The sequence below is a fragment of the Lepidochelys kempii genome, chromosome 11 (genome assembly GCF_965140265.1).
Source record: "Lepidochelys kempii isolate rLepKem1 chromosome 11, rLepKem1.hap2, whole genome shotgun sequence".
Classification (NCBI taxonomy): domain Eukaryota; kingdom Metazoa; phylum Chordata; order Testudines; family Cheloniidae; genus Lepidochelys; species Lepidochelys kempii.
The window spans coordinates 77,959,444-77,975,912 of NC_133266.1; the positions used below are offsets into that span (position 1 = coordinate 77,959,444).

At 53.0% G+C, this 16,469-nt stretch overlaps 1 protein-coding gene across 1 annotated transcript in view; it reads left to right on the top strand.

The window, feature by feature from the left end:
• Window positions 1-16,469, top strand: part of COL6A1 (collagen type VI alpha 1 chain) — a 69,849-nt gene that overhangs the window by 25,448 nt on the left and 27,932 nt on the right. The window contains exons 15-20 of the mRNA XM_073306924.1: window positions 228-290; window positions 2,407-2,469; window positions 3,195-3,248; window positions 3,333-3,368; window positions 4,206-4,268; window positions 11,258-11,320. Coding sequence (XP_073163025.1) covers window positions 228-290; window positions 2,407-2,469; window positions 3,195-3,248; window positions 3,333-3,368; window positions 4,206-4,268; window positions 11,258-11,320 — 342 coding nt within the window. The remainder of the gene's footprint in view (window positions 1-227; window positions 291-2,406; window positions 2,470-3,194; window positions 3,249-3,332; window positions 3,369-4,205; window positions 4,269-11,257; window positions 11,321-16,469) is intronic.

The window sequence follows — 16,469 nt, forward strand, 5'->3', positions numbered from 1 at the left end:
GTCAAGGGTTACAGCATTTTATAAGAAGACGCAGTGTCGGAATGTGACTCTCACAACCCCAGAGATACCTAGCTCAAGCATACTTTAAACTTCCTCAATCCATCTGTTTCTGACTAGTTTACTTATCCACCTCTCCATTTCGAGTCCCCAGAATGCGATAGGCTGTTTAGTGACGCTTGCGATGTTTGATTTTGTGCATATGTTGACAATTGCCTTGTTTTTAATAGGGATTACAAGGCCCTCCTGGACCTAAGGGAGATCCCGGTTCTTACGGCCGCAAAGGAGCAAAGGTGAGCCATGAGTCACACCCAGTGTTAAATCAGCCATGATACATCTCTGTCAATGCTGTGGGGGCTGCAGGCCACTTTAAGCTCTGCCCCTGCTAAAGGTTAATGCCGGGAGGATGAAGTGAGAAGCCAGGAGGATACATGTACAATCCAGCACAAGGGAGTTGGAAATCATGCTCCTATTAACAGTAGATGGGCAGTACTTGCCTTGTTCTCTGCCTGCCATGTGGACGGGGATTTAATTGTTTAACAGAGTGCGAGGTGTCACCAATTGTTGTGAAAGTTTCCTTGGCAAGCAAATCCGTGTCCCAAAGTGAATAGAAATGCTGCAGCTCTTACTTGGTTAAATTCAGTTTGCAGGGCTACCTTGGGGCAAACCTCTGGCCCAGAGCAGACCTGTGATACCCAGGGCTTTTCTCTCTTCAGGGCTAGGAAAGTCAAATGGTCTCCATTTTGTGATTGCCCTTTTTTCTTCCATCGATCCATAAACTTCATTATCATTAAAGGATAAACATAAATACCCTGCCACAGCCCAATGGTATGTCTACTCAGCGGTGCTGCCTTTGTGGAGTTCTGGAGACCAGTGAATCCAGCAGCTGAATGTTACGCCACCTGGTACGACAATGAGCCCCAGCATAAGAGGCTAAGTGTGTTAAAAAACACACCAATCCTGGCAGCACCCAGCTAGCAAACAAGGACATTCCTTGGTCGAGCAGCCTTGGAAATGGGGCGTAGGAGCTGCTCAGTTGTTCATCCATCACCAGTGTCCTCATGCTGAAATGCTGGTCACTGGCCACCAATAATAGACGTCTGTCTAGATCAGTCGTTCAGACTGGTGATGAACACAGTAAAACAGGTGTCTGGAGAGCTGTGCAATGGAAAATGTTATCATGGCATTAGGCCTTGTAAGTCTAGGTAATAAAAAAGAATGCTACTGGCTGACACTGGGTGAGTTCTAAAAGGGCTTAAAACTTCAGCCTAAACACAGACTCCGGGTTCAGACTGTACTGTTTGTAACTCACTTTGGAAAGGCCCAGATTGGCACGGACTACTGGGGCCACCAAAAGGTTCTTAGAAGTTTACAGGGCATCATGTTTCCTGTCAGAGGCTTAACTGGGCCGCTTTCAGCTCTGTGGCTCATGGCCCTGTGATTTAAAGAACAGAAATGTTTCCCAGCAGATGAATGTGCAGCTGCAAATGTAAGGGGGATGCAATTTTGAAGCCCTGATATCATACTTGTCCCAAGGCTCTCCGGGTTCCTAGCAAATTTTCACCAGCATGTGCTGAGCTGTTTGCTGTGCAGCTCTGAGGGGAGTCTCCGAGCTCCCTTTAATGGAATGCCTGCAGGGCGCAAAAAGTGCTCATCTGGCATGTGGCAGTGTAATGCTGCCGTGCTTTTCATGAAGGTTAGTCTCCAGACCTTTGTTTCTGGAAGGTTCACACCATGGGGGCCAAGCCAAAAGAGAGACTGAAGAGTTGTGTGAATGTGGCGTCAACTCCCAACAAGAGACAAGGCATTCTTGGAAGACTGAGATTAATAGTTTTGGGCACAGCAGTCAGAATACATAGGCCACTGCGATGCATCACTTCCTCCGTTAGTGTTATCCGCTTCTTCACAGCTTTCCAAGCGGCCTGAGATAGCAGCAGAGAGCACAGAACAGTTCAGAATACACACAAGCAATCCCGGAACACCATGGGGCAGAGCAAAATGGATGCAGGGATGCAGAAGCCTCGCGGTTTCATAAAACCATCTTCTCATTTCTAAGATACCTTCCTCCTCTGAGAGGTATAAACCCAGCCGCTTCACAGCCTTGACTGCAGACGGCTCAAAGTGGCGAATTCACTTTGAGGTCAGCAAGCATGTGGGTAAATCTGCCGGGCTTAAATCCCTGTCATTGGTGCGGAGAGGGCCCTAATGATCTGTTACCCATGGCTGAGATCTCTGTGGCCAATGACAAAAATTGGTCTGACACTTGAAGGAAAAATGGCTTTTGGTAAGAGCTGGGAGCTGGGTCTAGTTGCTTGAAGTTTGATACAACTAAACTCCAGGGTTCAAGACGGACCAGTGTGAGCTGGGAGTGGTGCTTTGTATTTATAACACCCTTTATCTTTTATCAAGGGAGAATCTGGGGTGGATGGGAAACCTGGCAGACCTGGGAATGCTGGAAACTTTGGAGACAAGGTAAACCACCTTAGCAACCAGACTGCCCTCAGTCCCTGTGCTCTATCCCTGTGCTCTGCCCCTGTTACTGGTGGCCAGAGCTGCCATGTAACTTCCAAGCACCCATGCAGGGCAAGGGCAGTTCTCAGCCTTTGCTCTCTGATTTCTTCTAAAAATTCAAACTGAAAGAAAAAATGAATTGTTTTTTTTTCACAAACCCCGGGGGGGAATGTAACAGGATGTGCTGGCAGTGTGACCAGTGGGGAAATGTTTGGTTCTTTACGCAGCTCCTCTTTGGGTCCAATGGTTAGCTGGGGGGAGTCTTATCAGTGGGGCTATATGGCCTGGCCTTCATCCCCAGAATCCTTATGCTAGTGTGTTGCTGTCCTCACCCGAGGAGCTCCATTACAAGTGAGTGAGGGTAAGCCCGTGCAGAAGTATTTACAACAGCAGGGCTGGAACAATTTGTGTAGTGGGGGTGCTGAGAGCCATTGGACCAAACTGTAAACCCGGGATAAGGTGGGAACCACTTCAAGCCGGGGGGTACGACAGCACTCCTAGGTCCAGCACCTATGGCGTTAACCCTTTTGATCAGAAAGAGAAACGCTTTCAACCGGCCGATTTGCTTTCTCTGGCGAATAGATCGACTGTGTAGTCTGCAGCTGTGTTACGAGTGCACAGCTAGTTTGTTACTCCAAACCCCCGTGACTGATCTTCTTTTTCTTCTGTCTGATCTGCCTGTTTAGGGACAAGCTGGAGGTCCTGGTGGCCCTGGAGAGAAAGGGGAGTTGGGGGATGAGGTGAGTCACATGTGCGCCTGGATTTGGCTGATTTGATTTGCTGGCACTTTCAACTGTATTAACACTGCTTTTACCTCTGTGTAGGGAGCTCCAGGCCCAGACGGCCCACCTGGAGAAAGGGTAAGAGCGCCCTGCTATACTGTACTTCCGGGTCACAAGCCACGGCGGGAGGGGGTCCCGGGCATGTCTGGGCTTGGCTACCCATCAGAGGGGCTGAGGTAACTGAGGCGTGAGCAGACACAAGCTGGGACCGGCTGAAAACGGTCGGGGAGCCCTCCAAGAGCCTCCTTTCCAGCAGCTCCCTGCACTTAGCCTGCTCGGAGCCCTGGGAGTTCTGCGGCTAAGTCATGCCGTTCTTTGGAGGGTTCAGGGGCGACCTGGGAGTGTTTGTTTAAAACCCTGCGTTCGAATCTGTCCCCAAGTAACACTGATGGAACAGGCCGGAATCTGGCCATACATTCCTCCATCGCCTCATTTAGAAACCGATTCAAACCGAGGTTAACTCTCCTCCTCTCCCCACTGGCTGAGCAAAGGGCTGTTTCTAGTTTCTGTATTGCTGTGTTCGTGTGTTGGAATGGTACACACTTAATGCAGTTATAACCCTGTGCCCCATGATCCGCAGAGCCGAGGGAGCCAGTCTGAAGTGCGGGGTACGGTGTAGTCGCTCAGAGATGATAGTCTAGGAACCATGGAAATCTCTGCACAATGAGCTGGATTATTCCTCCGGTGGGAGGAGGCTCGGGGGGAGGAAATCTGTGGAGACCCTCCCCTCTCCCCCCTTTATTGTTCCATCAGAGGACAGGGGTTTGGACCCATCTCCAAACCTGGTAGATATCCACGTATGGGCGGCCTTGCCATCCTCACTGGGGCCCTGTGCTCTGCCCTAGCTGTGCCCCTGCCCCCCCAGCCCTCGTGCAGAGCAGATTCTGAACGAGCACTCTGGTTCTTTCTAAACAGGGAGGCAACGGAGAACGAGGGCCACTGGGCACCCCCGGCATTCGTGGGCCCAGAGGAGACAAGGTAACTACTCGCGTGCACACAGCTGTACCTCGCTCCTGGCTGGCTGGGCTCGGCACACCTGCTTCGGCACAAAGGCACTAACCTGGACAGGCAGGGAGCTGAAATGTGCTCCCAGCCTCCAGCCCCCCCCCGGACGGCTGGCCAGTCCTGCAGTGCTGTGCCGTGCCAAGCTGCCGCTGACTCCACTGGGCGTTCCAAGAGCCACAAGGCTGCATACCCGGGGCCCTGCTGCCTGTCACCTACCCGGCTATTCCTGCCGTGACTGTCAGTGCCAGCATGCACTGCCATGGCCGTCGCTTCAGACGGCTGCAGCGTTAGACTCCCAGGGGACAGAACCAGGGTGTGGGGCAGGGGCTGTGCAAAGCTGGCTTCATGTTCCTTCATTGCTCGGGCGTTCTAGGCTCCCAGCCCTGCCCAACGCAGCTCCGCAGTTCCCAGGGGAATGGGGCTGGGGCAGGCAGAAGAGGAAGGTAGTGATGTGGTAAAATTCCTCCATCTGCAGCATTGGCTCCTCCATGGCTACTTGTATGAAGTGAGCTACCTATTTCCAGGGGGGCACGGCTAGCTGGGAGGGAAGGAGGCGTCATATTCCCCTTCTGGGGGGGCATGCCTTACCCGCTAAAACCCAGGGCTGGTGACAGCTGCTCAAAGGCCCAGCTACCCCCATGCACCTGTGGGGCACTGCTGAGGTGTCTGGGTATGTCATGGGCGGGACACTCCCCCCGGCAGCCCCACAGAGCCATGCTGGCCGCTCCAGAAGGCGGGATTCATGGTGCAGGTGATAGGAAACGCTGGCCATGCGCTCTGCTCCTGCCCGCCCCGTCTCTGGGAGAGGAGAGCACTGTGGGAAGCGACTGTCACAAAGACCCCAGCCATGTGCAAAGCATCCCCCACCTTTCCCACACTGGGATGGCTCACATTTGTCATGGTTTGGGGTAGGTAACGCCCAGAACCTGTCTCGGGCCCAGCCAACCTGAACCTGACCTGAGAGTGTTCAGTCCTTTTCAGACCTGACCCAATACCCCCCTGAATCTGTATCAACGCTGTGCCTCATCCTCGGGGCTCAGCCTGGTGCTGGCTGCCCACTCCCCAAGCCCAATGCCCACGACCTGTCTCCTGCCCTGGTGCCCCGCTCCTGCCAGCCACCGCCCCCAGCTGCGCTGTGTGTGCTGAGCAGCAACTCATCGTCACACTCACTCCACTGCACCCAGCCACTCCCACGCCAACCTCACAGGCCAGGGAGGAGATCAGAGATGACCTGAGCCGAGCCCAGCACAGCTGGGTTGCTTCCCAACATGAGCCGAGCCCGACAAGTGTAGTTGGGCCCCTTTGGGCCCAGGCTGGGTTTCAAGGCTCTGAATTGAAATCCCTCTCAGCTTGGTAACGGTAGCCTTGGAGGAGGCCGCTGAGAAGCTGCTCTGGTGGCAGGAACTTGTGGCTAAGTGTAGAAAAGTCTCCGTTCTACGTTGCAGTGAGGAGCCAGCCTGGGGCAGGAATGTTACTGCAACCCCCAGCTCGGAGCCAATAAGTAAACAATGACCATGTGGGTAAGAGCTTCCCGAAAGCAAGGGAAAGGGCGAGAGAGATGAGCCACAGCCTTGGTCTGACTCTCCATGCCCTTCCCAGGGGGCTGCGGAGCCAGCTGACCGGCTGCATGCATGGCAGAGGTGCTAGGAAATAAACGGCTTAACGTTTTCTCACTGTACTAGCAACAATCCGGCGTTCTAGCTTCATGAGTTCACCGCTTCAGAGCTATTTTGAGGGCGAGTCTCTCCCAGCGGTGCCGGTGTGCAGGCTCCGGGGACGGGAGACTCAGCAGGGAGTGGGTGGACGGTGCTGATCTGGCAGTGGGGAGCGGGAAAACGTGTGTGCAGGAGAGGCTCCTCTTTCATAAGGGCTTGAGCGCCTTGCGTGGGCTGGGAGCCAGCAGGACAGTATCCGTGCATCTGCCGCGGGGTGGCTCATCCAGCAGGCTCTGCCCAGCCCTGGGCACTCTGTTGTCCAACACCAACAGGCTGCAAACCCTGGGCGCGGGCACAGGTCATGCCAGGTGTGGGGGGGTGTACAATTGCCTCGAGAGGCGGCGGTGGTGAGGAATCAGAACAGCACCAGCAGGACGTACTGTGCTCGCTTGCCACGGATGGATTCCCATCTGTCCAGCCCTGTTGCCCACAAGATGGCTATGGGGCTGCCACAGCTGCGTTTACGAGGCAGCCAGCTCGCTAGCTGGGCCGTGCTCCCCCCACACGCTGTAAGAAAGGCCCCATGAAACCCCCTGTGAAGCGCCGACCCACACGGTGCGCAGGGTCAGACCTGCCTTCGGTGGAGCTAGCACCCACTCACTTTGCCCGCGTGGCTGAGCCCCTTTAAAACCCAGTGCAAAGTAACCTGCTGAAGCTTCCCATCTCCACGTGCGCACGGGGGAGCAGGTCTGCACCAGCAAACTGACCGCCTGCTGTGTGCGGTGGATTGCTAGTCTGGTGATAGGGCGGGGGGGTCTTTCAATCAAGCTCCTTTGTTTTGCCCTTAATCCTGATACCCCGGCTCCTTCTTCTGCCCCAAACCTAGGCTCTAAACAACAATCCACTTTCAACAGCTGAAGTCACCAAGTGAGTCACTTCCCAAAGGCCCCGTCCATCACCCATGGCTCTCTGTGCTTCTCCTGGTCTGGGTCTTCTGTCGACCCCTTCCTCTCCCATGTCATCGGCCAGCGCTGCCACGCACACCTTGGCCCTCTGCTTTGCAGCAGTAGGAAGTACTCAGCAAGTGTAGGATCAGCCCCACAAAGCCACAGGGAGAGCCAAGAATTCCAATGTTAAGCTGCTGCATCTGATCAGTATGGTGCGGTTTGCTAAACTGGGCATGGGGATCGTCTATCCATGCAGCAAAGAGCTGAGCAACTCCCGAAGGGCTGGGCAAGCCATTGCCCGTGGTTCTGACTGGCAGAGCATCACAGCCAGGAGGATCTCCCAAAACCTGAGCGGATTTGCCAGCATCTTAGGCCCATCTCTTTCCCTCTGCCATACGGCAGGGAGGACAGCACGTGTGTCCTGAGGATGTGACAGTGGGGCTGGATGGACAGTGGATGGAGGAGTGGGGCAAAGGCTGCTAAAAGCCATGTGTGCCCCAATGTGGAACCACTCCCAGTCCCTCTGGGAGACTCCATGTGATTCTGAATGTGCCCCATTTGGGAAGGTGGCCCAGCTAGAGGGGGAATAGAGGAGTTATGGGGTAGCTGCCATAAGCAGCAGGCTGCTTAGGCCAGTGTCACTCATTTCTGCATCAACTCTGCACTCAGAGGTGGAAGCCACCTGATGAGAGAGCCAAAGGTATCCCAGCAAGCCAGTCCTGCTACCACATGGAGAGGGGGCCTTGCCTGTGGGGGGCTATGGCTGGTGCATGAGCGGTCAGCGTCCATGGGGTCAGGGCTGGGATTTCCTGCTGATCCTTAGGGCCTGGGCACTTGCCATAGAATTGTAGCAAGGCAGGACTGGAAGAAACCTTGAGAGACAGGACCAAGGCAACCTAGACCATTTTTGAAAGCTGTTTCTGCAGCCTGTTCTTCAGTGATGGGCATCCCACCGCCTCCCTGGGAAGCCTGGCCCAGAGCTTAGCTGCCCCGGCAGTTAGAAAGTGTCTCCTAGTGTCTAACCTAAACCGCCCTTGCTGCAGGACAAGCACCTTACTTCCTGTCCTGCCTTAAATGGACACTGAGAACCATTGTTCACATCCTCTTTATAACAGCCCTTAACACACCAGAAGATTAAAAACTTGCCTAAAGCATGGCACACAGATCTGGACACATTACTCCAGCTGAGGCCTCACCAGCACAGAGAGCGGGACAGTTACCTCCCATGTCCTCATACCACTCTCCAGTTACTCTACCCCAGAGCTTAGCCTTTTTCATAACGGCATGGCATTAACTCACGTTCATCTACCCCCTAGATACTGTTCAGCGGTACGAACACCTGGCCGGTTAGTCCCCCTTTTGTAGTTGCGCATTTGATTTTTCCCTACTAAGTGAAGTGCTTTGCACTTGTCTTTATTGAATGTCATCTTCTTGATGTCAGACCAATTCTCCAATTTGTCAGGGTCGTTTTGAATTCTGCTCCTGTCCTCCAAAGTGCTTGCAACCCCTCCCAGGGTGGTGTTATCCGCACATTTGATAACCATACTCTCATCTCCATTATCAAAATAATTAATAACAAATGATGAACAGTACTGGACCCAGGACTGACCCCTGTGGGACCCCACTCGAAACAACCTCCCACTTTGACAGCAAACCATCGATAACTGCTCTCAAGTAGTCGTGCACCCACCGTGCAGTAAATTTATCTGGTGACATTTCCCTAGTTTGCTGATGAGAATGTCACATGGGACTGTGCCAGGCTGCTGTGCCTTGCCAGATGCCCTGATGCCTTCCATGAATAGGTCTAGTGCTGGGCTTTCCCAAGAGACTTAAAGATCCAGTTCTTCCTGCCCTCTGGGGCGAGCTAGGAAAGATTTACACAGCTCTTATCATCTCCACCAGTTAGACATGGTAACTTATTTCTCATATCACACCTCTGTTATCTAGTTACAGAGGCTGGCTGACAGCAAGAGAATGCAAACTGGTATGCACCCTGCTGCAATGAGCATTGGCACTAGAAGCCGTGAGCGTGGCAGAGATCTACCTGGCATTATAGACATGCAGGGTGGGGCGTGTACAGAACAGCACAAAGGAAACTCCGTGGGGTTCTCTAGTCCGGCTTGTTGTTGGAAAATGCCAGAACTGTAATTTCCTGTTTACATATTGTGTCCTGGGAACAGCAGGCCCACTCTCTGTTGTTTGCAAGGCAGATGTTCATTAGAATGAAGCCACAATAGTGCTTTGGAATGAAACTGTCCAGAAAGAGGCAGAGGCGAATTTCCAAGGCTCCGTTCTGGCTCAAGGCATGAGCGCATTGCCAGAAACATCTCCATCAGTATTCAGGACCTTCATACTGTTACAGTTTATATTTACTGCTTTACGCCCTATGGAAGTGTCTAGCTAGCAAACAATGGCTTTGTTGCTTTTCATTTTATAGGCCCCCCCCGACCCTTAGCCATTAGGCAAGGTTGTAAGTAAAGTATAAAAGTGATGGAAGATTTATCTGCTAGTTTTTACCATGTGCCAATGCTTAGCAAGGCACTGCCAGGCTGAGGGAATGCAGGGCTCAAAGCAGGCTATGGAAGCATGGAAGGAGAAGTGGAAGAGTCGAGATTCCCATCAAGTGGGCCTGATGGTGGGGCCGGCAGATCTCAGGGCGGAGGCGAGTATGCACAGTGGCTGTTGCTGCCGGGCTCATAAGCACACAGCTAAGGGACAATGTGCTGTGCGTGGGAGAGGAGCTAGCTTAGCGTTGCAGAGAACTGGCTATTCGCCTACGTGGCTCTGAATTCACAGTGAAACCTGGGGGATGAGGCATTTCCTGACTGTTCAGAGCTACATGTTGCAACTCCTGCCAGTCTCCTTTCTTGGTGTGGCATATATCCTGAGATTCAGGGACGGCCAGTCAGCACACAGGGATGGCACAGTTTCTGGGCTTTCTCCATAGTGTTCTCCTTTATGCAATGCTCTGCACTGTGGTTAGTCGTGGGGGCTCTGACTTGCAAAGCCACAGTGCAAGATTTCCTCACTAACTGGGCAGTCTGGGACTCCCTGACACTGGCCCCTACCACAGAGCGCTTTGAAAGAAGCAATCCTGGGCTCAAGGTTTCAATGCTAAACGCACATGTGCCCATGAGTTTCCATTCGCAGCTACGCTGAGCGGGGCTCTCCAAAGCAGGACAGAGAGACATCCAGCTCCAGCACATCATCCGTTTCAGCTGTAGGAAAAGCTCTGAAAGTTTAACAGTACCAAGTTCCCAGGAGAATCCCTGCTTCCTGTGTCCAGTCACCACCTCTCAGCCCCATCTCTCTCCCCGGCTCTCAGCGAGCCCTGGCAGTCTGTACAGCCAATAGGTGTGAGGAAGGGGACGTTAAGGGAGAAATGTGGAGATCCTGACCCTTTAAAAGCAGGAAGTGATGAGCCATTTCATGGCCATCCCCTTGGCATTGCAGGCATCCCCCCATCCCAGCATCCTCCACAGGGATTGTTCCTGGCCTTTGCTCCCTGGAATTCCTTTTCACCAAGCCAGGCCAGTTAGCAGATACATTTCCAGGCTCTCTGCTCCCACTCCCTGCTCAATATTTCAACAGGGGCAATTCCTGCCCCTCCCTTTTCTGAGCACAAAGTCCCTAAGCACCTGGCAATAGCCCAGAATGGACGGGGTTGGGAAGCCCTGTGCACTGTGGGAGATACACAGGTCAATGGCACACCTCTTTCCAAAGCAGAGCTGAGGTTAGGGCCCAGTTGGGAAACAAGGGCCCCAGCTCCGCTCTCTGTGTACGTGCAGTGATAAAAGTATCTTGTTCGTGTGCAATGCAGGCACCCACCAAACAGTGGGGAGAGAGATTGGGCAGATATCTTGGCTTGACTATAAGATCATTGAGGAAGGAAGGGACTTATGCAACCCCTAGCTCAGGGGGGCCTGATCCTGATTGGGGACAAGGGGTGCCGTTGCCATACTCATTGACAATGATAAATGAAACTTCATGGGAGTCGTTAAGGCAGAGATGGGCCCAAACCAAAACCCTAGATACAAACATCCCTGTACTGGGCGAGCTTGGCTCTCAATCCATTCTGATCGTCCCAGATGAACCCCATTTGCTGATGCTCAACTCTGCATGCAAACTCCCTGGAGCACTAGCTAATTTCCCACCTGATCTTTGTGACTTGGACCCATCTCGCTAGAGGGCTAATGATCCAAGGTGCTTTGTGTGTGGATAAAGGTCTACTTTCTGAAATACTCCATTTTCTGCCCACCCATGCCGCTTTGCTCTCTCTGTCTCTGTGCTGCTCAGTACCTGCAGGACTCTTGGCTTCCAAAATGACTTCTTGAGTTATATATTTTTTCTGCCTTTTCAGGGTGAGCCTGGCCCACAGGGTGACCAAGGACGGGAAGGACCGCTCGGAGTGCCTGGAGACCCAGTAAGAACATGGCTGATCCTTCCGCCTGGGGCAGGGGGGAAATGGGGAGCGTGTTAAAATCAGACAAGGATGTGACTAGAGATGGGGTGCACCCAGCCTTTCCTTCCCAGCCTGGACACATGCCCCCAAGAAGAGAGGCAGTGGGAGTGGTGCATGCCAGAGTCCAGGACCTGGGCAAGCCTAGAAAATGGAGATTTGGCTTGCTGTTTGGGACTGAGAAAATTCCACGTCGTTTCCTCCTTCCAGTGGAAACAGGTGCCAGAAAGTCAGTCCGGCAGATTTGGAAACCTACAGATCTGAACAGCAGCAGTGAAGGAATGCTAAGCCTTAGGGCGAGACCTAGGTCCTCTTAGTCACCTGAGTCAGTGGGCTACTGCGGGGAGTTGGGGCATGATTAGGCCCCTGCATTGTCATCTAGAGCCCCTCATCTTGATATGGTCTGTTCTAAAGCATGCACGGATGGAGGTCTCCTTTCTGGGGCAGCCCTGGCTTTCCAGAGTGCTCTTCCAGTAATTCTGCTCCTCCCATCACCAAAGCTGTGTGCGCCAGGGTCATGAGAGAAGGGGAGGCTGCAGGGCCCAGAGCAGTTTGCTATGGGAATGGGGACATTTCCCCGGAGACTTCTCCTCCTCCAGCAGGGAGCAGCCCTGGCCGTCTCCACGGCAGGTGGGTGGGCGCTGAATACGAGTGAGGGTGCAGTGCTGCTAGCCGAATGCTGCTTCCCCTCCCCTTCGGAGCTCATATCGCTCTGTGCTAGCTGGCTCCCAGGGGCCCAAACATCCCCCAAATCATCGGCAAGGAGGGCACCCCCATGCTGATCTCCCCACTCTGCGTTTCATGTCCCCCCAAGGCATCTGCCTCCATCCTGCACTTGCTGACTCATAGCTGGGGGGGTGTGGGGGGCAGGCAAGGAGGAGGCCCCGGGGCAGGGCTTGTGGAAACGCACCTAGGCCCCACTGCACTTGCCCTGCCATGTTCAGCCCTAGTTCGGCAAACTCCAACGGGAGGATTAAGACAGCTGTTTGTCTTTGTCACGCACACTGATCCCTGCCCTTTGTGAGTCCTGAGCCTCTCTGCTTCAATCCACTGAACACTGAAAGAGCCCTTTGCCCCCACCCGTCGCTGCTTTCCCGCGGGAAGACTTGTGCTGTGTGCTGCCCCAGCCGTGCCCCGGGAGCCCCACTCTCAGCGGAGTGCCCCGAGCCCGGCGGGAAGCGCTGCTCCCCTGCTTTGCTGCTCCAGAGCGGGGAGCGCTCAGCAGGGACCCACCTCCAGCTCCTTGTCCAAGCTCTTCTCCCCAAGCTTTAATCGTCCCTAGCCCGTAACACCGAGCTGAGCTGCCGATACATGCGGGCCCCCGGGCCAAATGGCAAACAGCCACTAGAAAAATAGCTCACCAGGGCTTCAGCTCTGAGCGATGGGGCCAGAGGACATGCCCTCCTCTGCCCAAGTTAGGGGGGAGGCTAACTCTCGGCTGGACCCAAGATACAGCTAGGCGATGTTACAGAAATTCCCAAGTGGCTGGAGTACGAGCCCTACATACAGTTGATTCACCCCCACGGCAGGGACAGAGATAAGGAAGCACCCGAATCCGGGGCTGCTAAGGGCCAGGTAACTGGTGCAGGCCAGGTCTGGCCTAATTTGTGCCCTGGTTGCCATGGCCCCAGTGGCCTATTGCATCAACCCAGTCCCCGGTGGGTAAGAACCTCTGGGGCACTCTATTGTGCCGGCATCATTCGGGCAAAGGGGCCCCAGGGAATGCGGCTTTGTGGGGCTAACCCTGCTCCTGCGTTCTGGTGTGGGACGTGTCTTCAGGAGGTAGGTCTGTGTGGACAGGGAGCACGGCTGCTTCCACACTAGCCTCCTCGCCTCCCCCAGAGGCTGTGCACGGAGCTCTGAGATCCCCCCCGAGGCACTGCAGTGTGCCCCCCAGCACAGAGTTTAATTGATGTGCCCCATCTCTCCCCCGCGCCCCTCCGCCCCCCCCCCCCCCCCCGCCCTCCAACGCAGAGTTTAATTAAAGGCAGCCGCATGGAAAGATGAAGCGCAGCTGCTGGCATCAGAGCTGGTCTGTAACTTGGTGCCAGCCACAGCTTGAGTCAGCCCAGGGAGGGGGACATTTTGTGCTGACACTGGGCACTGAATCCAGTTAGTAGTGGGATGCTGCTGGGCCAGATCCTGACATCCTTAACTGAGCCAAGCTCCTGCTGCAGCCAAAGCATTTAACTCTCCGAAGGCGGCAGGGTCTGGCCCGCTGACGGCTCTACATTATACAGCTCTGTGCTGTCGCTCGTCTGGAAAGGGTTTGGGTCTGGGAGGGAGTTTGGTTGTAGAAAAGCAATTCATTTTTATGAGCATTTATGGTATTTCCCCTGTGCTGGCTCAGACTCTTTGCAAAGGCTTTTGCCAAGAGCAGCCATTTCAAAGGGCTCCGAAGTGCTTGCCTATACCTTCCCCATCTCCAGCCACTCTGCAGCAGGAGACCTGGCCCAGCTGGGCTTTGCCCCTTCCCCTGCCCTCATTTTACCTTTCTGAAATAAAGCAGGAAGAATTGGCCCAGTTTCCCCAAATCTGCAACATGAGCCAGCCCTCGCTCGGCTGTGTCTGAGCAGCCAGCTCCTGCGAGCAAAGCTGCAAAATGGGGCCTGGGACCACAGATATGGGCAGGGGAAGCCAGCAGCCTGCAGTGGCTGTTCTTTAGCATCTGGGGGAAGGAGAGAAGCGGCAGCAGGGATCTGAGAGCCAGTGCACCGCATGGGCCTGTTCTCCCGGTCAGAAGGGGAGGGCCGGCTCTCTGCTGGACATGAGAGGGATGGTAACCATTGGGAAGGAGAGGCACACATTGTAGGTTTTGACTTGTGACTTAGAAGCACTTCAGGCCCTCGTACCATTTTGTTCTTTTAAAATATATATTCAGAATGGCGGGGAGGAGACAGACTGCGTATGTGCTGGATACCTGTCAAGAAAGGGCCAGAGACGACAGGCACATGCTTATTCCAGACAGACACATGCTTATTCTGTCACTTTCTTGGAATGTGGACAAGCTATATCCATTGGCCACTAAGATGCTTCATTTGTGGTTGAGGCCTGTTCCAGATTTGAACTACGAACACAGGCATTTGTCTGAGCCTCAATGCAAACCTTGAGACCAAGATTTTAGGGTAGGTTCATTGCTGGGAATCTGTTCAGGGTGAGTATATTCTGCCCCCAGTAAATCCATCCACCACTGTTTAGTAAGAATCCCAGGCAGTGGGCCTGTCTCTGTGCTGCAATATGTGGAAGACACAGTCTCCCTCCTTCCGTGGAAGATATGGTGGTCCAATCAGTCGCCTGTCAGAAGAGCAGGATATGTTCTAACCTCGGATCTGAGTTCTTCCCAGACAGGAGACTTGCTGAGTATCTTGGTCAGGTCTAGCTAAAATAGATACAGGGTTCCAGTAAGATTTCAAAAGCAGTTGCGCTCTGAGATGTTTTTTCCATAAGCTAGGGGGAAATGCTTTTGCTCAGCCAAATAGAAAATAAATATATAATTGGCATTGGGAAGGGAAGGAGCTTGGCAAACAGTATTTTTCAAGGCTTGTTATCTGCGAGTTCTGGCTCTTTGAATGTGTTTCTCTTGGCTAAATGTAGGGCTCCTGCTAACCCTTGAGTCCCTTTCACTTTCTTTATGTCTGCGAGAGAATCTAGAGGTCAGTGTATTCTTTCTTTTATCTCTTTGGAAGCCCTGGTGTAACCTTCTGTGCGTGTGCACGTGTGTGTGTCACCCCCACGTTACAGTGTACACACACACACACACACACAGTAGGTGGATGGGAATTGCTGAGATCTGCTGCATACAGAACCCTAAATGCACTCCAGGCATGGTACCAAGTCTGTAGAAATGGCATGGACAGCACAAGCCAAGAGTATATTTGTCAGGGTTCCAGGCACCATAAAACAGGGCAGTTTTCTGTCTGCACTACCGCCATCTTCCCAGCTTTCCTTGTTTTCAGGTTTACTGTAGTAGACAGGAATAAGGCAGTATCCCTTTAAATAGTCAGTGAGCCTTCTAGTGGCACTCACTGTGTTCTATGTTTTACAAGTCATCGGAACCCAGCCAGAGCAGTCACGTGTACATAGCTAGGCCTTGCGTGTTTGGGTCTATTCAGTAAATACGGTTATTTGGGACCCAGCGGTACCCCTGTGGTTTCTTCATGTTATTTTTTTCGTGCAAAGAGCAAAAGACCCAACAATCAGAGATGAAGATGGGATACCAGATGACAGCATGGAGCCTACCTCTACAACTGTTAAATTGAGAAGACAACAAATGAAATGTTATTTGGATTCCCCTTCAAGTGGGAGGAGTAAAACGTACAATGGAGCTAGATACAGCATCTGCTCTTTCTAATTTCACAGCAGGATTATCAGAGACCACTTAATAGGGCGAAGTTGCAGAAAACGTCAGTGCTACTAAAATCACACAGGGGAAATCCCTGGGCATTATTACAGTGAAGGGAACACATGACTGGAAACAACGCCTTGCAGATCTCTATGTTGGGAAGCAAGGAAGTCCTGCTCTACATGGTAAAGAATGGCTGGGAGAGATTCAGGTGGACTGGCAAAGCCTAACATGCCTGGAGGTTTAAAACAAAACAAAACTCCAGGCCCAGACTAAAATGAGCAGAGCTTTCGGACAAGGCAGCTGATGTCTTTCAGGATGGTATCAAAACCTCAAAACATATGAAAGCAAAAACTGAGCATTAGGAGGAGGTAGTTTCTGCATTTTGCAAAGCTCAACCAGTGCCTTTTGATATATGGCCAGAGGCAGAGACTGAACTGCAGCATTTACAGGATGGTGGAATTATATCCAAGGTGACCTGAAGGAGAGGAGCGCCCCTGTCATGGCAGTGATGGAAAGACAGGCGCTGCCCATATCTGTGGTGATTTCAAGGTTCCTCGTGAGGCTGGCTGAGCGAGGACTTAGAGCAAACAAGGAGAAATGTGAATTCAAGTGTGTTTTGAGGCCAAGCCATTGAGAAAGAGATCACATTAGAAAGCTGAAGCCTCTGAATGTGTCACAATGATGTTCCTTTCTAGGGATGGTCTGTCATTTCCACAGGTTCTTGCTTGACAAATGACAGAGTTACAGCCTCCAAACCACCTGTCACAC